This window comes from Lycorma delicatula, chromosome 4 (assembly GCF_047948215.1).
Source record: "Lycorma delicatula isolate Av1 chromosome 4, ASM4794821v1, whole genome shotgun sequence".
NCBI lineage: Eukaryota > Metazoa > Arthropoda > Insecta > Hemiptera > Fulgoridae > Lycorma > Lycorma delicatula.
Window position 1 is genome coordinate 119,082,767 of NC_134458.1, and position 24,302 is coordinate 119,107,068.

Sequence of the window (24,302 nt, forward strand, 5' to 3'; positions counted from 1 at the left end):
CAAAGTCACATTACACTCAATGCCTGAGCAGATATCACTGTGTGAAATCTTTTTAAATTTATTTTAATTTGTCGCTAAAAACAGGATTGCACTTAGCTTTTCATGAGGAGTTATAGATTTCTTCAATCTGGTAACACATTTTTTTCTAGCAACACTAATTAAAGTTATTTACAGTACGTTTTTTCATTCATTTTTAAATAATTAAACCAGTTACCAGGTGCTGATTTTAATTTCTACAACAAATTATTACTTAGTTCTCCTTTCTTCAGAGACCATTTTTTACTACTTTTTTTAAATGTAATTTTACTTAAAATTACATAAAAAACAACAGTTTGTTTTTGATTTTCTGCCATTCAAAACATTTATGAATTTTTCAATTTACTTTTTGTTATTTAAGGGGAAAAAATGTTCATTTAATTCCAGTTTAAAATTTTTAATTTGCAACCATCTTGTAATGGTTGGTGCAGCTGTACTCGTACACAGTGTTGTTTTATCATTGACCATTATTATTTAATTAACTTTATTATTATTATTTATTAACCTAATACTTTACAAGCACTAATATTTTAATTTATGAAATACACTCTACAAGTGAATGGTGGTAGGACTATAGTGTTCAGTAAGAGGTTATACAAAGATTACAGAAAAGACATAATGTTGTGTAGTGCATTATATTCCTACTGATTAATGAGTGTGTGTGGAAGGGCCTTTAATTATAAAATATGCAGCTTTAATATTTCTATTAGTTACAGGCTATATTATTTGATCATAATCATCATGTATAGTAGGTTCAGTTTTTAAGTAAACAATAATCATGCCAATGTTTGATCAAGTAACTGCTGAGAGATTACTTTATAACCAAATTCAAATATATTAATTCTGTCGCCCATGAATGTTGATAATAGTAGGACATCATCCAGCATTAAAAAGCATGGCATCTTTGCGGTAGATGAATCTTAGTTCATGTTACATCAATGCATAACTCAACAATCACTCCCCTCTCAGAGTAAACCCTCATTTTGTTCATAGACAGTCTTGGTGGAGTAATCCAAGTTGGAAGAAAGTTATTAGCTCTATTTAAACATTTTGTTGGTAAACTGTGGAATGTGACTAAGATATCTACTCACTATTCCATCCAGCATCTTTGAATTTAAGTAGAAACATTTATCACAGTAAACTAATCAACTTGAATGATTATTTAAATTACAATTTTCCAATTAATTATTTAATCAGAAAAATCAATGTAATAATATTTCTTTTCACACAATGGTTTTTTAAAATAATTTTGAAATAATATATATATATATTTCTTTAATATTATTTATATTTAATATATATATTATAAATAATAATATGTATATTTCTGTTTATAAGTAATATTCATTATAGAATTTAATGTTTACAGTACAGTAGTATTTTTTATTTAGTTTAGTTATACAAGAGGGATATCTAAAATAATGACTGCTGGGAAATTTCTGTCCTTACAGTTGGCGAACCTGAGTCGTTCATGGCCACGCTAGTGATGTACACACTGCATAGTTGTCCGTAAGTTGTCGCGTTGAAGTATCTTTTATTACGTTATGAAATGAATAGGAAAATCGATGTTGCCGCCGACTATGAAATACGTGGAATCATACGTTTTTTAAACCATCAAAACGTTAAGCCGGCTGAAATTCATAAGCAGATGGTTGCTGTGTACGGTGATAATGTAATGAATGAAAGAAACGTCCGATTAATGGTGTGGGAGGTTTAGAAATAACAGAATTAATGTGTATGATGAAGAACATTCGGGGAAGCCGTCGATAATCACAGAGGACTTGTTAAAACGCGTCGATGATGAAATCAGAAAAGATCGTCGCTCAACGATTTCCCACCTGGCCCTTCTTTTTCCTGATGTTTCAAGAGCTCTTACTGGTCGCATTGTTCATGACCATTTAGGCTTCAGAAAGTTTTATGCACGTTGGTTGCCGCAAGTCTTAACGGAACGTCACAAAAAAATCCGAATGGTATCTGCTTTGGAATTTTTGATGCGCTACACAGAAAAAGGTGTTGGAGTTCCTTAATTGATTGTCACCGGCGACGAAACATGGATCTCGTATTACACGCCAGAGAGAAAATGCCTATCTAGTGAATGGCGTCATCCTCAGTCACCAACCAGACCAACAAAGGTCAAGCCACAGCCAAGTGGACGCAAACTGATGGCCACAGTCTTTTGGGATCGGTTTGGCATACTGCTGATTGATTTAATGCCGCGTGGAACAACTATAAATGCAGAAGCCTACTGTGAACTACGTAAGTTAGCGCGCCATTCAAAATCGGTGACGTGAGCGGCTGACCGACGGCGTCGACTTGCTGTACGATAATACACGTCCTCCACATGTTGCGAGTCCGACAAGTGATTTACTGAGAACATTTAGATGGGAAATTGAAAGAATGTTTGAGTAGTAAGTAATTCGCGGGTAACGATGTGGCTAAATGGGCTGGCGGTAGAAAAATACGACGAGGATATATTGAAGCTGGTGTATCGCTACGATAAATGTCTTGATTTATGTGGCGATTATATAGAGAAGTAGTATTGGGTATGTAGTTTAAGAGAAATAAAAAATATTTATAGTTTTCAGAATTTTTATTTATAGTTTTCAGAATAAATATTTTTACAATGAAACGGTCTTTACTTTAGAGATAACCTCTCGTAAATGAAATAATAATGTTTAAAATTATTTTTATTAAGAAATCATTAATATACTGATAAGTATATTACAAAATGAATTAATTAAATAATTAGTCTTAATTTCTGAAAAAAATTATCTTCAATTTCATACTGCCATTTTTAAAAAATGTGTTCATATGAAATTGCATTTGAAAATTTAGCATTCCCTGAAAAATCAGTTTTGAATATTTGTTTCTGATTATAAGGTATTAATATGTAATTTTACAAGTAATCTGGAAAAACTATTGATTTTTCATCCGTAATTTCCAGTTAAAATAGTAAAAAATAACATGGTCACGAGCTCTTACATATAAGAAAGTGGTCATTTTCTAAATGTGATTTTATCACAAGTTTTTTAACCATACCTAGTACAATTATGCATAGTTTTTCACTTTTTATTTGGGTTCCACCAATGTAATACAGCAGGTGTATTTTCTATTTGTAAATACGACCCGTAGCCATAAAAACTAAACCACTGTTACAAGGAATATTTTTTATCCCTCTTCTTCCAGGTCTTGGAAAGCTTCCACAACGTCATCTTTTACATTATATTACAAAGCCCTTTTTATACGGTATAATTTTATTGGAAGATATATGGCGAGTTTTAAGTGGTTTCAGTTTTTTTCAAACTGGGGTTATAAAATTAGGGAAATATAAAGAGCTATTTGGATTTAATTGTTGTGGAGGTGGCATAATGTCTTTTATATTTAGTTGGTAATGTAATTAGCAATATCGTATGTTTTTTATGTAGGTAGCGAATTTTTCCAAATTTTTTAAAAAACATCTTTGTGCATAAAATTAATTATGCCATCAGTTTTTTATCAACTGTTCACAGATAGAAGGCCTTCCGGCTGGAAACGAAAAAAATGGCGTGATATAACATATACATAATAAAACATTTTTAAATCCATACAAAACAAATTGCACAAAGTTCTCAACACATTTGAAATTCAACAAAAACAAAGCTACTTATAAGCATTCATCAAACCTAAAGTCTTTACAATTAAATTTTTTGTAATTAATAAAACACGAGTGTGATACTATGCAACTATATTAAGCAAAGTCTTCGTGAATACTTTAATCCTTTCAGTCAGTCTTACATTAAGCACATTTAATTTTTTATCAAATGCTGCTTCAATTTTGACCGAAATTTACTACCAGTCATATTGTATTGGAACGGAACGCAAGCATAGCGGGAGAATTTGCATCTCCCCTACTAATCGCAGAACTTGGACAAATGTTCCTTGGTGCTGTGTCTTTCATTTATCGGGCGGGTAATTATTTATTTAGTGGCGGTTATAATTATTGTATTTTGTTTCTGGATGGAATTATTTACTGCGTTCCGATCATTTAGATCAGGGAGAAGTTGTTGACGGGGTGGGCTTTGGGAGACTAGCCACATTTGAGCTTCATTCTCTCGGGGATTCCCTTTCGGTGCTAGAGCCTTCCGGCCTAGCTCGAATGCGCCTTTTTGAGGGTCCTAGTGTTTGGAGGACGCAATGCGCCGCTCCCCTTTCCGCAGAGAGTTGCATGTGCTAGCTGGGATTTAAGTAAGAATTAGTAAAGTTGGGTGGTTGGCGAGATAGATATTGTACTTTTCTTAGAATTAAGTGCCATATATCCAATACGTCCTGCACTCTGTTAGTGGAATTAATAAATGTTTATAGACAAACGTTTAGTATCAAGTTGACACTAAAATTATAAATTTTCCTTCTTTAGAAATTTATTCGCCCCGCGGAGTTATTTGTTGTCTTTTAAAAAATATCCCAAATCAATAAAAATCTCTAGATTTTAACCAAAAAAGTAAAACGGTTACTTTTACCAATAATTTTATTATTGCGTTTTAAGTCTCGTACTAACATGATGTACGTTGTGACTGTCATCTGCTGTAGTTATCATAACCTATTAATTATAACCTTCTTTCACGTGCTTGTGGAATTTTCTAACTTCTCATCGTTAAACGGGTTTAAATAGTTTATTAGTTAACTTTATGGTGCTAGTTTTACTATGTAAAGCATAGTCATATGTAAATAATGGAAGACAGTTTTTGGTACAATGAAGATCAAAACGTAAAGAGAAAAGAAAGACTAAACGTAGATTGTAGTAAACTTTTAGATTTGATTGAAAATTGTGATTTATCAGGAACTGACGTATTATGTGATGAAGTACGAGATCTTTAGCACTCTTCAAAGTAAGTGATGTATATATTAGTCTTTATTATTTTGAATAATATTTAGTATTAACGTAGAATTAGATTGCAGAATCGTAGGTCTTTTTATTTAAGACCCTTCAGTCCACACATTTCAGTCATAAATGTTTATCAATGTCATGTTATCTATTACTTGTTCCTTCTTTCAGATGAAAACCCAGAAGATGTTCTTGAAGTTTCAAGTCATGAATTGCTTGCAGTTCCAGAAGTTGTAAATATATCTCAAAATTACTTTGTCAGTGAAATATTACCTTCTAGCTGGAGACAGCTTATCCTTGGTTATATTACACATTCTGTTGATAACTTGGTTCAATTCAAAACACGTAGTTCTGGGAACAGTATTCCTGTTGAACCATTGGCAGTTAGTACATGTGCAACTGTGAAAGATATTCAAAAAGCTTATTTACATTCAGAAAATTTTAACACCAAAAGTAAAATGGAAAAATTGGCGCATATGAAAAACCAACCGTATGACCATTTGAAATTGAACTCACTGAATTAGTAGATTTATCAACACACCCAGTTTTTTGAAAAATTTTTTTATAAAATTTGTTAGTCTATGGTTTACTGCACCAACTTGTATGCAACACATAATAATACTATCAATTTTCCAAAGACAGTACGTGAAATGAAGTGTTTCATTGGTATTCATATGATCATGGGTAACCTTAGTTATCCGCAATTCAGATTTATTGAACACACTAAGGTTTCGGATTCCTTTCATAGCTGACATGTCGTTAAATAGTTTTGCATAATTATTTTCATGTAGTTGATACTATAGCCAAGAATCCTGAAACAAATGACAGATTTTTGAATGTCTGCTATCTTTAATGCCCTTCAAAGTAGAGCTTCTAGCTTCAGCTAAAAGAGAATCTACTACTTATTGACAAACAATTGATGTCTCTTAAAGGCAAGCTCAGTGTAAAGCAAATCATTAAGAATAAACCAGCCAAATGGGGTGTAAAAAGTTTTGTACTGTCGGGTGAAAACAGAGTCATGTATGACTTCTTGATTTATCAAGAGTCAATTACGGAGTTTAAATTTGAATATGGACAATTTGGATTGGGGGCTGCAGTAGTTATGCAGTTATTTGAACATATTACAACTTCCTATTGTCAATTATTTTTTGATAATTTCTTTAGTAATCATCTGTTTCAATGGCTGAATATCAGAAACATATATGTTGCAGGGACAGCTTGCGTAGGCAGATTATTTAAGAAACCTCCTTTTGAAGGAGGTTTGTTTTACAACGTGACTGACTTTTCAGTCAGTCACGTTGTAAAAATGCTGTATGCAGTGGTAAAACATATATATTTTATGCCAAGTGTGCAATTCCACATTGTATTGAGACAGAGATTGTTTTGCCAAATTTCATATAAAATAAAAGAAATTTATTTTATAAATAAATTTGTATTTTTATATTATATTCAATATTAATGTGTGTGTAATGTGTATTGAATTGATTTAATTAGTAGAAATATAATTGTATTAGACAATTTTGTTTTAATACTTTTTCCTACTATTTATTAACATTCTTTCCAGTTAGTATGTGGTCATAAATAGGACAATTCTGGAAATGGATCTGGTTAAGCCAGATAATACATTTTTTCTGTCCAAAAAATCATAAAAAAATTAGATTAATAAGCATGAAAATTAACATTTTTTTTTGTCGCAGAAACTGAAAGTGTGACCGAGAGAGTTACGATGACTGATTTAGCACTATTTGTTCTGCTAGTTAAAAATCAATAAATATTAATATTAAGAAAATTTACTTCCAATTTTATATTCATTCATAATGTATAAAAAATCATAGGCCATGGACCTATCATGCGACCCATGCAGGGGTTTATCATGGACCCATGCGGGCTTCTGAGTGGCTGGCATCTTATAAAAATTGTATTTACTGTAAACAACTTACGAGTGTATTTATGCAGTACGTCAATCACCCACGTTATTTAGTCACCGCGCTTATTGGGAAAACTTGACGGTGTAGTGCTGTAATTCGTCAGTTACCCGCATTATTCGGTTGCAGCGCTTCGATATTCACGTTTTAAGAATAAACCGCTAGATCGAGATATACGAAAGATGCTACACTTTATATTTGCGTTGTTATTCTCTACGAGTCGGTGAGGTAACGAACAGCTCGTTTCGCGTTACGATATTGAGTTTTGTGTATCTCGATAGCTGTAGAATCGAAGCAGTCATATTTATCTTATCTGCGTTTACTTTTTGGTAGTAATTCAAAACTTTGTCGTAAATCCCGTTTTTCCTTTTCATTACATAAGTGATTTCCCAATTGTTTGTTTCAATGATTAGTGTATTTTTATTATAATTTTATATTAATTCATCCTATAATAAATTTTCCAAGTACTTTTAAGTTATAACAAATTTATTATAAGCATATATTTCAAATTAGTTTATCATTGAAACTTCTAAATTTGGTGTATTTGTTATCTAATGTGTAGAGTATAAGTATTGTGATTAACTGGTGGTATCTTTTAATTTTTATTTTCATTATGGTAAGTAACGATTACAGAGTGATGTATCTATACTATATATTAAACATAAATTATGTTTTTTGTATGATCTATTCAATTGTTTTTCTTATGCATGAATATTTATTTATAATTATTGATTTTAATGTTTGGTTTTAGTAATTTTTAACCTAAATTTTTCATAATTTAACTTTTATAAATTATATTTAGTATTCAGTCACAATGATAACTATTTGCATAAAATGACATTGCAAAAAGGTTCTAGTAAAATCTATCTTTTAAAACAAATAAAAAAAATTTACTCTTGAAAAAACAAGTAGACATACAATAATTCTGGAATTTAAAGCGTTAGTATTATAATTAAAGTTACATATGTGTATTACACATGTTAATTACTAAAAAAAAAAAAATTGTCAAATTGTAACATTTGGAAAAGCAGTAAAACATTTTGTCCAGTGTTGCAAAATATTTATTAAAAATATAACGTTTATGTTATTAAAATGCACATTTAAAAAATTTGTTAAAATAAAAAATGAATATATGGAAAACATTTTTTTGTATAAAAATATTAAAATGAAAAATTCTTGAATATTAAAAATAAAATTTTATAATGAAGTCTAGTTTAATTATGCATTTGAAAGTAATAAATAAATAAAAAAGCTTAACTTAAACTTGTCTGAATCTAATGTATTGAATAATCTTTTATGAAATTATATAAATTTGTCATAATATACTTGTTTTAATGTAATAATCATTAACATTATTTTATTTAAACCTTCTCTTCGTAAAGTATAATAATAATAATAATAATAATAATAATTTATTTGTACAGTAACAAGCGTATGCTCACTTACAGTTACCGATCAATGATAAGTGAATTTTGTAGCGTGCAAAAAATGCCATACCTGACTGTAATTCAAACCCAGGACCTCCAGATGTATGGCTGAGATGCCACCATTCTGTCATGGAGATCAGCTATAATAATAATATTGTAGTTGACTTATGTCCATTGTAGTAATTTTTTTTTTGAATGATAAGAAGTGAAAGTTATTTAATGTGAAAAATGGCATGTCTGACTGGGATACAACCCAGAATCTACCTACACTCTTAATAATAGACTGATACATTGCAAATAAGTTAACAAATTTTATTATGTTTCAGTCTGTCTAAAAATAAGGCAGTCTAATCTAATGATATCAGAGTTGAAATGCAAATTTTAAATATTAAATAATTAAAAAGGATTTCTGCTGATCGTGTCAAAAAATAAAAAATTATCAAATAAAAATTATTTCATTAATTTAATATTTTAATATTAATTGTTTAAATTTATAAATATGTTGAGCTAATAACTTTATAGACATTTCAGCTTTATAAGTATGTGTAAAATTTTGTACATTAGATTAAAAAAATCTTGAAAAATTAAAATATAAGGAAGTATTACTCTTCGTTACTGATAATAAAAAAAAAATATTATTATTAATCTGTGATAGCACTAATATGAAAAAGAGGAAAGAATAAAGAGTAAGTACAAGATAATTATTTTTTATAAAAATATATATGTGATTGTTAAAATTATATTAATTACTCACCTGTTTGTTATATTATTAAAGAAGAAACTTGTTGCTTTGTAAACATGTAATTTAAGTTTTAGCCTAGTGTTTTTGTTCTTATTTTTCATCTTATAAAAATTTTTTTGTCAATCATCATTTAATTGGTTTAATACTGTTATTTCACTCTTTTCTGCCTGTGTTAATTTTTCAGCTTCAATGTAATTGCTATATCCTCTGCCCTAACTGCACAATTTCTGTCTTCCTGTACAGTTCTTACTCTACAGATTCCCTTATTACCAAATTAAGTAAACTTGGATGTCTTAATGTATAAATCTAATTCACTTTACAAGGTTCTGCCCCAAATTTCTCTTCTCTTGTTTAGTTTCTTCTGCTTACTTTTCAACATTCTCTCTTAAAATCATATTTAAAGGTCCCTAATCTTTTTTTATTGTACAAGTTTCACAACCATAACATCTGCTTTCCACACAGATATTTTTAATAATTAGATGTATAGACACTAGCAGACTTCTTTTTGCATAACAGTTCTTGCTTGATCCAGTCTCTCTGTTGATCATTACAATACTTTGTCCATCTTTTATAATATTATTCCCTAAATATCAAAATTCTGTGACTTCTGATATATTATGTTAATCAAATATTTTACTACATCTCCATTCTATTACATGATGTTTTACTCTTTAGTATTTTCTCTTCTAAAACATCTTTGATGTATTTCTCTTCTAAAATGAATCCATTTTATTCTGAATTTCTTCATTTTTAGTTTTTGCCAAAAGGAAGTTTTTTTAAAATATGTAGCTCAAAAAATATTTTAAAGTGTATATAGATCTTGGTTTTTGTGTTTTCAGAATAAATTCAGATTTATTATTTATGCACCATTATTTTTAATTTTAACTGAGGAAAGTTATGCTGCAAATATACTTGGTATATTTCCTGCAGCATCATACAGTCATCAACAGCCTATGTTAGCAGTAACTCATGCTTTAGCCAAAAAAGGACATAATCTTACTGTAATTACACCAAATCCAAGCAAGGTACGTGTTTTTATGAGTGTGTTATATAATAAAAATGTATGTTGTACTAGTTCTAAAAACGTTTTAAGCTTATGAGAGATTATTTTTGTTAAAAAGGTACAGAAGTTACATATTTAAATTTTTATTAATTCTTTTTTTTAATTTGGATTATAAAAGCTTAATTTAACTAACTAGATGCCTTTTTCCACCAGTATTTGAAATCATGTATTAGTTTACATAATCCTGAGAGCTTTAAATACTATATTAACTAAGTAGTTATTTTGTAAAAAATTACTTATCACATTCTAATTTCCCTATTTTGATTTTTTTTTTTAAATTTCGTAATTAAAATTAATTAATATGCATGGAGCAGATGTAATGGGATTCTGAATATTCAAGGCATTTGATGATGAACCACAACAAGAATTATATGTATCAGACTATTGTCACTACATGTCTAGTCAATCCAACTCTTTGCCAGCTATCAAATGCCATAATAAAGTAGAGTGTTGGAGAAATTCTGAAAATTGAAATTTTCATCTCTGCAAAATTTTTGTGGAGGCAGTGATAGAAATAATGATTTTTTCAATCAGATACAGACACATTAGAAGTGATATTGGCTGGTTGACTTGCCCAACAGAGAATTTTTTTTTTTACAGTCACTGTATAGGAAAAATATCTCCTGGTAGCTTCGTAGACAGAAGTGTACCTACAAAACTGGATAAACATTTAGGGTGGGTGTAGTTTCTTTAACATGTCCTCACATTTTGGCACAGACCCATAGGGAGTTTAATTAAAACTGAAGAACACCAATGATGAGGAAGGTATCAAGCATAAGGGAGAAAAGATGAAGGGGAAAGTAAAAGTAAAATGTACTGAGAGAAAGGTAATATTATATAAATGAAAGGTACTGAGAAAGTTAAAAATCTCTACCCATTCAGAAACTTCAAGATGGTAAAAAATGCTTCTAAAAATGAACCAAAAAATACTTCAAACTGCGTGCAGCTGAATTATCCCCCACAATAAAAGAATGTATCCTTAACATGTGTAGGAGTTATATCATTAATAAATGATTTTTGCATCTTTTACTTCAAATATATGCTACAATGAATAGTTTTTCTTCCTGTTACTAATGAACACCAAAGAATAGGCCTAGGTTTCCCCTTGAGGAAAACCTTCATCCAGTCTCAGAATTTTTTGAAGTTAGAAAGTAACCAATTATTGAACCGTAAATTGTTAACCCAATTTACACTGGAACAAATCAGTGGTGTAACAGTGTTTTGAGATTTTTGTGATATCCAGGTCTTGATGTTGCAGATTTTTTTTTTTATTGTACTTAAGTGTTTTTGTTTTGTTCATTGAAGATACAATTTTAAAAACTAAAATGTGTCAGTAAAACTGATGCTTAAACAGCATCACATAGAACCTTTTTTATATAAATTATTAAAAGTACTTTTAATTTTTAATACAATTTTTTTATATCCAAAAATTCTGCTTATTTCTCATCAGTATTACTGGTGAAAGTTACTTGTGTTGGTGAATATTAAAATGAGTTTAATGCCATAATTTGTGATTACTGTTGTGTTGGAATTTTGGCTGGGAATTAAAAGTTATCTTTTTTCATTTTATATAAGAAAAATGATCCTAGAGCTGCCTCTTGTAATTAAGCATAAGCAAAATTCCTGTAATTTATTTATTAAAAATCATATATGTGCAATGAAAATTAATTTGTTTAATTTCCTTCAAAGCAGTCAACTACTGCATTGATGCATTAGTTTCAGCATGGTTTTAATGCTTGGAAAATGTTCACCATCAATTCTATTTTTGAAAAGTTTAAATGAATTTTAAGTTCTGTCGATTATAAAAATGCTCAAGATATACAAATATTTGCTTCTTTTTCCATGGTAAATGTTATACTAATTTCTTGTTAATAGTACATAATAGTATAGTTATGTTTCATACTCCTTTGGAGCCAGAAAATTGCAATTGTAGGCATAATGTTACAGTAAGATACAACAATTCTATTATTCAAGTTTTTAAATTAACAATTCAGAATTTTATAACCACATTAAAACATGATTTATTTGTTGTTTGGATTCTTATAGTTTCTGAAGAAGTTTTTTTATCAGTTTACATTCCCAGTTACATTACAATCTAATTTCTATTTTATTTATTTTTCATTGCATTTCTTTATTTCAGGTGCCTGTAAAAAATCATAGAGATGTTGACATTAGTTTTCTGTATGAAAAATATGCTGAAGCACAAAAAGACAAAGATTTTACCATGCAAGAAAAATTAAGTACATTCAAGTTTTTTAGTAATTTACCTGCTATTTTTCACTTCTTATCTACAAATATTCTTAATTCTTCACCAGTTAAACAGCTTATCAAGTAAGAGCACTATAACTTAAACTTTTTTGTGTTGTATAATTTTTAACTTTTTTTAAATCTTATACCTGGTTTTTTGAGAGTATTTACTAATTTTCAAGGATATTAATTAAGGTTTTTATGGAAAGATCACCAGTTCATATGTTAAAATGCATATTTTACAGTCATCATTCTGATTCATTTTTCTATTATCTTTTGGATAGTAATTTTTTTAATTTGATTGTATTTCATATATTTTACATCCTCCTTTATGTATTTTAATCTGTTCTATGCTTTTCTTTGTTTACTGTTATTCTTTATTCAATTATTGAACTAACCTCTTCTATATTACTGTTGTAGAACACAGATTCATCGCTATAGCACAATTGGTTCTTAGAGGTTGTAAATTGAGCTTTAAGCTGTGCACTGCGTATTCAGACTAGCATAAGTTGCTTCTTCAGTTTATTCTTTTGATGAAATTAAATTATAGTATTTTAATAACAATCAGATTTTGTATCGCTCACAGATTCTGAAAGGTAAATAAAAATATGATTATATATTTTATTCCATCTGTGAAACCAGGTGTACATTTTTCTTCTTTGAAAATTGTAACAACTCTGTAACAACACAATGTAGAAGAACAGCAATATTTTCTTTATCTGCATTAAAATTCTTTCTTTGACTAAAATGATCAGAAATATTGTAAAAATTTTACTAAGCAGGTAAAACAATAAAATTAGACTGGAGGGATAGTGTAGTACTACCTAATTTAAAGGTACCATTTTTATAAGCTTAAAAATAACAGTTCAGACTTTATTCTTGAAAACTATACTAGTTGATAATTTGAACTCACCAGATAATATTGTTTGTACATGCATGTTTATTATTGTACTAAAATAAATTCATTTATAAATACATTTTGAACTCTAAAAATACAATAATTTTTATTGATATAATGTTCATTATAAGTGTGTTTGTAAATGTGAACTTATCAGGGTAATTATATTTGAAGTTATGTTTATATGGACCTTTTTGAAGATGTATTTTTAAAAAAAAACTTATTGAAGCATTTTGTTTCATGATATGTTTTGTTTATACATATATCTTGTCTGATTTTATTTATGCTATTGGCTGATTATTCACTAATTTTGTTATTTATGTAGTTTTTCTTTTTCTAAATTTATTATTTATGGGTGATAACTACCCCAAAATGGTCTACCAAGAATATGGAACTTACTCTTAAATACATGTACACAGAAATTATTTTCTAAAGACTTGAGGTACCAAAATACAGTGTTCAGAATGAATATTAGTTTTAAAGCTATGTAATATTTCTCAAGTTTCATGTATATGATGAATTATAAATGAAATGAAAGAGCAACTCAAAATGTTTTAGCTGTGAATAAGCTCATAAACTGTTTCCTGTACCTTCTGCTTAAAAGCGCTAGTAGCAAAGAGGGCGACCCTCCCTACAGAAAGTGTTTTGTGTTTGCAGTTTGCAAAGTGTGAATCTGTAATTACCAATCAATGTGCATCTGTTTGAAGTTCTTTGTGATCCTCTGAGTGACAATAAAATTCGTAGATGGTATAAACAAATTCTCACCACCAAAGCGACTATTTACTACAAAAAAACCAAAAATTTTAAAATGAAAAAAAAGGAACTGGAAAACGATGCGTCCTAGCACAATTCTAATGCGATTTTGAAATGTTTAACGGAAAGGGTACTATCCAACTCCTGGGAACGATTGACTGTAGTTTCATCCACCCAAGTCCACCTGTTCTCACGCCCTTTTCACAACATTTTTTGAAATTGGTGCTGAAATAAAATGAAAATGTGCTCAGTTAACAGTTTTAATCACTTTTAAAGTAATTTTAAAAAAGTCGGGCATCATTACTTTCAGCGAAAGTGTGAAGTTTTCTTCAATAAATCGATCAATCATTGTCTTCAATAAATTGACGCAGAACCTGAGGTTTTTTCACAAACACTGATTAGTCGAGAACCTCAGTTTATTTTTTCACCAGATTGAGCCCCATTTTCCAGTCATCTGCCAATTTTAAATACAAAAATTTAAAAATTTTAAAAAAGGGCGTAACTCGAAAACAGTGCATCCTAGGCCAATTCTACCGTGATTTTGAAAGGCTCAACCAAAAGGGTATTTTTTGAATCGATTGGTGGTAGTTTCATTTGCCCAAGTCTACCCATTCTGGAGTTACGCCTTTTCACATGTTTTGAAATTGGTGCTTTAATAAAATGAAAATGTGTTTTTACCACTCAGTTAACAGTTTTAATTACTTCTAAATTAATTTTAAAAAATCGGACATCATTACTTTCAGCGAAAGCGGGATTGTTTTCTTCAATAATCGATTTCAATAAACTGACGCAGAACCTTCGTAACTTATTTAAATATATTAAAGAAGATTGAGCCAGTATACGAGTAAATTATTCAATACATTAAAAAAGATTCTGTCAAATTTTAAAAATAGGGAGTATCTCGAAAACGGTGCGTCCTAGGCCAATTCTAACGCTATTTTGAAAGGCTTAACTTATATGATACTTTCCAATTTCTTTAATCGATTGGTGGCAGTTTCATCCACCTACATCCAGCCGATGGGTCAAGAGTTATTTGTATTATGGGTGAGGTAGTACTTCCCATTGCAATTTGTTGTTGGGTATCAAGTTACCTGAGATGTGTGAGGCCAGGTGTTAGCATGGAGCAGATGATGCTTTTGTGCTGAGATTCAAGGCGGTTTTTTTCAATACTGCTAGCTTCACTTTGTTGATAAGTCACAGTAGTATGCATTGTGTATTGTCTGTTGGTCTTCTTGAATGAGAGTGTATATTATGTGAGTTTCAAGTGCTGGAGTTGAAAGTTCAATTGGACCACCAGAACTGTGCTCATCACAGTCATTGAAGTTTGACCGTCTTTAAATTTTTCCACCCACTTGTAAAAATTTCTGCTGTTCATACATATTGTTTGGTCATACGAGAGTAAATGTTAACCAGTTATTCACCTCTGAAAAGCACCACTGATTTGTAAATTTCAGAAGGACTTGCCAGTGTAAGATGAGATTTTGAGGTTATAAAAAAAACAAATTTTCAAACAGCTGATCAAAAGTCATAATACCAACTTGCTATTCTGAAAGTATCAGAATTTGGTAAGATTCAGAATAAAACAAGTATGCTCTGATTTTGCCCAGTCATTGTTTACATGGGCTGTAATTATTTTAAAAACAGTTATATCTTAACTTGTATTTCAGTTGGTAAATTCATCATTATTAGTTCAATATTAATTGTGGTAAGGTTCAGATTCTGTAAAGGTTACTTTTAAGTTGATCTAACAATCTATAAAATTATGAAAATAATCACTCCTGTATTTGATACAGCACATTGAAATAGAGTTTCAAATATGCCAATCCACCACAATTTTTAAAAAATTAATAATAATGTAATAAAATAATACATATATAACAAGAAAAATAGCACTTATGAACTTTTGTTTCCATTTTCAGTTCTTCATATTTAAATATACATCATCAGTTGTCCATAAAAATGTATTAAAAATAGCCATATTAATTTTTTCATAGTATTACTTTGTTTTTCTTTTTCTGTTTAGCCTCCAGAACCACGGTAAGGTATAACTTCAGAGGATGATATGTATGAATGTAAATGAAGTATAGTCTTGTGCAGCCCCAGGTTGACCATTCCTGAGATGTGTAGTTAATTGAAATCCAACCGCCAAAGAACACCAGTATCCACGATCTAATATTCAAATCCGTACTGAATTTCATAGTTTTCATAATAATGAATTCAGATATAGCAGTATTTCTCAAATTTGATGCACAATGTGCCATACAAAGTTGTAAATTGAAGAAACTTTACAATAGTATAAAATTAATAACTGTGTGCAAGTGTTCTTAAAAAAAACAAAATTTCATTTAAGTGTAAAACATTTATGCAAAAAAAAAGTTGGCAGTACATTCTTTCTCCTTGAAGTTTGTTAATCTGAACAAATAAATAATAGAAGTTAACTATATTTAAAATTAATGATACTTTTTATCATGTGTGAATTGAAGTGAGTATTGAAAAATATTTACATGTTTAAAAAATTGAATATTTAAAATTTTCTTCTTGTTATCATCTCCATTTTATGAAGATATATTGTTCTGCCAGTAACATGATATATTTAGTTGTAATTCTTGAGTAACTGTTTGATGTGCACCATTCTCATATTTTTTGATAACTTGCTGTGATTGTTCAAAATTTTTTTCATGATTTTTAAATTTCCTTTCGTTCATTTTTACCATTGTACTTGCAATTTATTGATTCCATAGCATCTTTCAATCAGTTCAAGGTACTGCACATTTCAATATATAAATTGAACTTTATTTTAAAAGTATTTTTGGGCCGTGGTGAGACTAAAAACTACATTTCCTTATAGCCTGATGGTTTAAACATAATAATATCTGACTATTTATTAATAATATAATAAGTAGTATTTTTTTATTTATACAGTCTGTTGTTCAGTATATTTAGACAATTTATCTATTTACTAGTACACAGATATGCTGTATCCAAGATGTTAAAAATAAACATTCAAACAAGTATAATCGCAATTGTATATATAATATTTACATAGGTATAATTACAAATTTTGATATAGCTACAAATTAACATCCAGTTTTTTCAGCTATTCATCTCTGTGTGGTAATCCGATATAGATTTTGTGGATCTCCCTTGTATGCTTGCTGTTAGTAGTACATAATTAGATTTTCAGCAGTTTAGGTGGGAGTTTTTCAGAACGTCAAGTTTCTATCTACCCAACTTTCATCCATATAAAATAATATTCGGCTTTCACTCCAAAATTTTTTAATTTGTTGAAGGTATTCAGCCCTCCAATTTACAACATCTTGCCTTGCAATAAGAACTTTCTCATTGTATTGCATGTTTTCCACTTAAATTTCATGCAGTACCTTTCTTAAACTTTCTTTACCCCATGGAAAATGTATTATTTATCTGATGACAGTTAAAAGTTTTGTACAAGGTGGATGCTTTGTTATCGCTGGCAATAGTCCAAAATAATATTTCTAATTACTAAATAATATTTTTCTAATAGTATTTCTAATAATTTGATGCACACCTATCAAAATCATCCATGTTCACATTGCGAGAATCAGGATGTTTTCTGTGTTTTCCTGGTGTAGAAAGCTGCTCACTCTTATTAGATTCATCTTGTATTTTATAAATTATTTGTTTTGAAACACCTGAATAATTAGCTGCTCTTTTGGAAGCATTTTTTAGCAATAAAGAAAGTTTATTGTTTTTAGCTTGTTCCTTGCATATTTTAATTACCCAGGAAATTACATTTCTTTCGAGGCTATGTATAGTAGTGCTTTTTTTTTACAAAGAGACATTTTTCAAATAGGTTATAATAAAAAAAAAACAAATACAAAATGAAACAAAAATTTGACAGTAGTCCTACATCTGAACAGCAAATCATAACAAATTGCAAAAAAATTGTTTTCTTATTAAAACTGTATATAAATTGCAAATGTAAACTGTACTGTACTGCACTAAGTGTAAACTGTACGCAATCTGAAATGAACTGAACAGTTTATTTCTATACCATATTTGTTATTAGTCTTAATAGGCCTACTCATTATCGTGTCATTTTTATTGTTCTTTAATAGTCATCCAAACAGTTGTATGTATGTTTGAGTAATATAAATCAGTTGTGACATTAGTCACTAGCCAGGATTTGTTACTATAGTTTTAATTTATTATTTTGGTGTTTATACATACATATTAATATCCCAAATGAGCTGTATGTGATATTATAATGAATTTACTTACTGTAACATAACAGAAGAAAAAAAATGTATTTTAATTTATATTTATGTGTAGGTAATTGTTTTTTGTTTGATCAGATAATTCAACATTTCCTACATTTACAATTCAGGCATATATATTATTATATGATATCAGAACATGTGTTGATCAAAAGTAATGAAATATTAACGTAAAAAAGCAGTAAACCAAAGTTTTTAATCACAAACAATGTTTTTATTGTTGATATTGCATACACGCGCGCGCGTGTGTGTGTGAGTGAGTGTGATTGAGAGATACAGATACAGGTAGATGAAGGGGATTGCTACTTCCCTCCACATGTCTCATACCGCAACTCTATTCTTGTGCTGGCTAGACATTATACATTAACAAAAAAAATAGAAACTTATTGATTTATATAAAAAGCCTTTCAAATCCATGGATTTGTTGTCTGTAATTAAAATACTATATCAAGTAATGTATAACTAATCTTTGATAACTATGATTAATGATAACTGATCTTTGTTAATGTAAAAATTGATAGTCATGATTAAAAGAATTGAATGTTGGTTACAATTTAGGTAGCTAGCTATTAGAACACAAGCCACTGGGTTGGTCTAGTGGGTAACGTGTCTTCCCAAATCAGCTGATTTGGAAGTTGAGAGTTCCAGCATTCAAGTCCCAGTAAAGTCAGTTTACATTGATTTGAATACTAGATTGTGGATATGGTATTCTTTGGTGGTTGGGTTTCAATTAACTACACATCTCAGGAATGGTCGAACTGAGATTGTTCAAGAGTACACTTCATTTACACTCACCTATCATCCTCATTCATTCTGTGAAGTATTACCTGAACGGTAATTACCGGAGGCTAAACAGGAAAAAGAAAGGAGCTATTAGAACACATATGATTATTTTTCTTTTCAATGAAATAAATTTTTAAATTGTGGATTTTCATAAACTAATCTAGAAAAATTGAATCATTTTAATTTGATCTCTAGTATATCAGTTAATCTATGTTTTTTAATTCCAGTGTCTTAATTTATATAGTAGGATTTATGAAATTTATGAATATTGTTTAAACTTGATATAAGAAATATTTTGAGTAAAGTGATCATTCTGTAATAAGAAAAACATGGTGTTATGGGATGTTGTAAGACCCTTCTTTCTGATGGATTGTATTCTATGAATTGTAAAATTTATTGGAAATTTAAAAATGTTTTTATTTATATGTTTTGTTTTCAGAGAAATAAAAGAAAATAATATAAAGTATGATTTGATAATATACGAGGTAGTTCCTCATTCCGCATTACTCGGTGGATTTTCTGAAATAACAGGAAACCCACCTGTTGTTGGTGTTTTAACTATGAATGAAAATTCTAATACTGATATTATTTTTGGAAATCCTTTGTTCCCATCATATGTTCCATGTGTACTTCAACATTCTACTGATAAAATGTCATTTTTTGAAAGGTTTAATAGTTTACTTTATATGATATATTATGAGTATATATTAAAAGTATACAATGCTGATTTTCAAGAAAGATTGATGAAGGAACATTTTGGAAATTTTCAACGAACTGCTGATGAAAAAAATTATAATATTAGTCTTCTTATTGTTAGTTCTGATTTAGCATTCTCTTATCCAAAACCAAATAACCCAAATGTAGTTCAGGTTGGGCCATTGCATATTAAGAAACAGCTCGAACCATTACCACAGGTCTGTATGCTTATTACTATTATTTTTAATTTGTTTTTTCATTTTTCTTTTTTTCTTTAGTGATTTTATATTATGAAATAGAGTATAACTTAGTATAAATATAACATAAATATTTTTCTTTAGATTTACTTGTGTTAATGAGATTTTTTTATATCTACACTTTCTAAATCATTAGGCTTTCAAACCACATAAAATTTTGTGCCCATCCTATTCCAATGTATGGTAACAAAAAAAAAACTTAATTTATAAAAAAAGTTTTTAAATTTAATTCCATCTCACAAGTTATCCATTTCATTTAAAATATGAAAATCGTTATTTTTTGATAACCATTATTCTTTAATATTTGAAAAAAAAATTAACCAAAGATTTTCACCCCATTCCTAGAAAATTACAACTTTGTTTATTTTAAATTATGGCCGGGTCTTTGTATCTTTCAATAGATTTTAAAAAGTTCATTTTTTAAAATTATTATCACCACTTAGGGATTATTTTCTAAAAATCAATTTTATCCTAATTAATTTACCTACTAGTTTTACTGTAACTAATTTATTTACTAATTTTACCCTTTATTTTTTTCAGAATTTTAGAATTTTTTATATTTTTTTTAATTTTAGAATTTTAGAATTTTTTTCAGATTTTTCAGAATTTCAAATTTTTAATGCTCAAAAAATATTTTGTTAAACTATAGTTACTAAAATAATTTAATACTCCTACCCTTATGTGGAGCTTCCGAATAAAAAAAAATTAAATCTAAATTTTTATTTATTTCAGTTTTAGTGAATATTTTAATTATCAAAAAAGCTCCCTGATGCAAGAGTCCCAAATTTAAAAAAAATAGAAAACATATTTTTCAAAATTGTGGTGCTAATATACTATTGTTAAAGATTTTTGTTATCATTTTATTTTGTTGAGCATCTTGCCTTCAAAAATTAAGATTAAACGATTTAGATATAATCAAACAAAGCATTTTTGTTAAATAAAAAAAAGTTTTTAAAAATGATTAACATTAATATTTATTTTGATACATGTTTTTTTTTCTAAAATGTATGTTTAATATAACATTTTTTAATTATATTATCATAAAAACACAAATAGAGCTTAAAATGATTGAATTGCATAACATGACTGACAATCAGGAAAGTTATGCAATTTATAGCTTTAATCTATAAAAGTATCTGAGAGGTACAGAAGTGCTGATCAGTGTTACTTTCTATTTAGTTGTTCACTGTCTATATAATTCATGTTGCAATTAGAGTGAAGATATCACTCATATGGCTAAATATCACCTATAGATTCCATGCATTAGTTGAAAAAAATACTAATCCTGATTATATAACATTTTGCAGAAAATAGTTTAAACAGCATTTATAATTGTCTAATTATTATATTTATTTGTATTGAAATTTTGTTATTACACTTCTTTTTATTAAATTTGGTTTTGAAACCACTCAGTACTAATAATTAACTACTACAAAAACATATCATTAACTGTGGTTGAAAAAAAAGGGACCTTATTCCTAAAAAAAAATTGATTTCTTATTGTGATTGCTCAGCATATTCTCAGCAAACCACCTAATCACTGTCAGCACTAAAACTAAAATGGTGGTATGTAATTTTTGGCAAAGATCGGTAAAAGTTTGATAGGAACATGTTCCAATTATACCAGGATACAATCTCAAATTTTTCCTGTGGTTTGTACGTTGGTACTACTAAACTGTATCCGCCTGCGGACACTGCACTACTCCTTGTAAGTATCAATAGTGGTCTTTGTGTATTTCTGTTTAATCAACCCAAATATATGGTCAGGTGCAAACCATATAACTGGTAAGGAGAAAATTACTAAACAAATTGCCATATTTCTCCCTATTTTTATTTGCCAGTCGAAGTATATTAAGATTATGTTGTTTTTGCGTACACAAGTATCAGCAAAGAGTCATAATTCACCAACATTTTCTAAATAATAATAATGCAATATACTTGCAACACTATTTAGGCCTTTTCTGATGTAATGTTTTTCATCTATAATAATGCTGACCAACTCCTTTATTATTGGTACTAAAAAGGCTAATTTTTTTGCAGATATCAAATATGCAACACCCGCTGTTTGTGATACCAATGTTAGTTTATATTCTGTGTATAATCGAATGACAAGACTAATATATTTTTCCTGTTCACATTTGCTTTTGCAACGTGAGTCTGATAAAGTTGTCTTTGAATTGTAGCCCTTGCCAAGTGAGTTGTGGCTATGTCCAACTTTTACTTTTTTTTGTCAGACAAATTTTGAGCACGATATATTTCTATAATATTCTTTTAATAAAAATCAGATGCAGGTTTCATTCTTACTATAAATGGGTAGTGAGTGTTGTTGCCACACCTGATAGAAACTATGTTTTCTTGTCGGCATCTCTTTGCTATGCTACAGGATTGTTGATGTCTTCTGTAAACTTCAGCCTTCATTTTAGAAGTAGGTAATGGCATCACTGTATAATTTTTGATGCTTGGAAGCCTACCTGACATTGGTTTGCATGGCATTTCTCCTGCCACCACCCCATTCGGTCGCTTTAAAGCATAACACCAAATGTCTTTGCCATAAACGGCTACTGAGCTTCAAAACCGTTTAGCAAACAGTGTCCTAATTAGCTCCTAGAGCTAACCTAAAAGTGTGAGCGAAGTAAGCATGGTATCATACACCACTTGCTTGTGTGTCCCACCACCCACTTCTCATGTATCACTAAAATGGGTACTTGACTAATGTGGTTGCTAATCACCAGCTTCTCGTCAAACAAAACACCTAAGTACTTATGAACTCTAACTCGGCTGATTACACAGTCTATAATTTGTCTGCACCCTTGAGAAGCATAAACTTCATAAACTTCTTCTTGGACACAGAAATCTTTAAATTTTGAATGCCCATCCAGTCCTCTGCAGTTGACAAGGTTGCCTGCACTCGATTTTCTAGTTGCGGTTGTGAGTTATCATGAACTAACAGGAGACAGCCATCTGTGAAAGCCTGGGCCATGACCCCTTCCGGGAATGTCAGTTCCAAAAATCCATCGAATTCCACAGCAAGGGACCGAGAACGGAGCCCTGCGGGCTTCTCTGGCGACGGACTTTTCCACAACTAGATGCGCATCCTTAGAGCTGTGCGATCAGACAAGTAGTACTACGGCCTGCAGGGCTACGGAAACATTGTGGCGTTCCAAGTCATAGAGAACAGAACTCCAACACAAGAAAGGAAATGGTGCCTCTATGTCAATAAAAATTGCCAAAACATATTTACAGTCGGCGTCTTCCACCTCGGCAAGAGCATTTAAGATGCATTCCTCGGTGCCAACCCCTTTCATGAAGCCATACTGGCCTTGATTTAGATGTGTGTTCATATCGATGCTTTCCCAGAGATGTTCCACAACCAGCCTTTCAAGAAGCTTGCCGATTACCGGCAAAAGGCTGATGGGTCGATAACTGCTGACCTGACTCGGTTCCTTTCCTGATTATAAGAGCACCCTCACCAAAGCCACCTTCCAACAAGTCGGAATGCAACCCCAGTTTAGGCACCGGAGAACAGCCTGCCAAGCGGCTCTCTTATGATAGGCAGCAGATGATAGAAATATCTGGGTCAAGTTGTCAATCCCCAGTACCTTTCTCAGTGCCTCTCGAGAAACCTCTCGGTCTATATCTACGGGTTTCACAGCCCGTACGCCAGGGAATGGTGTCTCACCCGCCCTAACGCCGACTTCTGCTTCACCCTCCGGAATATCTGGAAACAGAGTATTCAGGAACGCCTGGTAAGTCGCCACAGATGTTAAAGTGTGTTCACGACCACCAAACCCGCATTGAACGCTGGACAGCACGTGCAATGGCTTTGGCCGGTAACATGACATCGTGAGCTGCCAGGTGTTGCGCTGCAACTCGCGTATGGAGTCCAAAACTTGAGTTTGGATTCCTTGATGGCATGCACATACTCATTACGGGCGCGGTAGATCCGCAGACCCTCAGCGCGCACGTCATCAATTATAATCCCCCTTAGGGGACGATGCTGGTATATTCTCCTAGCGGTCCTAACTATTGCGCTCAGCACGCCGAGGTCAGAGGACCACCACTTTTTTCCAGGTTTCCGCCTGCGTTTAACAGACGGCTCCCCGGAAGCAGCGGTCATGACGGTTCCAGGCACTCTCCGATCAGCGGACTGGCCACTACGTAAGGGTCCGTCCATTGGCCGAGGCCGCCGCAAGACCCTATCGCAGCCAGTCTTGATGGTCCGACCGAAATGTTCAGCCATCAATTTCACCTCCCCTGTGTTCCATGCGCCATTCCAGCAGCCGCACACTCACGCCACAGCTTCTCCTGATCCAGGCCCCTTAGGTTATAGCGTTCCGAATCTGGAGCTCTTGGACTGT

At 30.7% G+C, this 24,302-nt stretch overlaps 2 protein-coding genes across 4 annotated transcripts in view; both read left to right on the plus strand.

Moving 5' to 3' along the window:
- The first annotated feature begins 2,184 nt into the window (after positions 1-2,184).
- On the plus strand, positions 2,185-6,793 carry LOC142323816 (uncharacterized). The gene is made up of 2 exons (XM_075364062.1): positions 2,185-2,579; positions 5,069-6,793. The coding sequence occupies exons 1-2, from the start codon at positions 2,549-2,551 to the stop codon at positions 5,419-5,421; spliced, it is 384 nt and encodes a 127-aa protein (XP_075220177.1). The 5' UTR covers positions 2,185-2,548; the 3' UTR covers positions 5,422-6,793.
- Positions 4,605-24,302, plus strand: part of LOC142323814 (UDP-glycosyltransferase UGT5-like) — a 32,584-nt gene continuing 12,886 nt past the window's right edge. The window contains exons 1-4 of one of the 3 annotated variants that reach the window (XM_075364060.1): positions 4,605-4,901; positions 9,831-10,016; positions 12,195-12,385; positions 19,431-19,905. In XM_075364060.1, the coding sequence (XP_075220175.1) occupies positions 9,945-10,016; positions 12,195-12,385; positions 19,431-19,905 (738 nt within the window). In that variant the 5' untranslated portion in view covers positions 4,605-4,901; positions 9,831-9,944. Of the gene's footprint in view, positions 4,902-7,032; positions 7,439-8,825; positions 8,936-9,830; positions 10,017-12,194; positions 12,386-19,430; positions 19,906-24,302 lie in introns of those variants that run through there. The other 2 variants (XM_075364059.1, XM_075364061.1) reach the window with 2 other exon arrangements.

Coding starts and splice junctions, on each gene's coding strand:
- LOC142323816 (XM_075364062.1), top strand. CDS start 2,549: ATGTGGCGATTATATAGAGAAGTAGTATTGG. Junction 2,580..5,068: donor ATATAGAGAAGTAGTATTGG/GTATGTAGTTTA, acceptor TCCTTCTTTCAG/ATGAAAACCCAGAAGATGTT.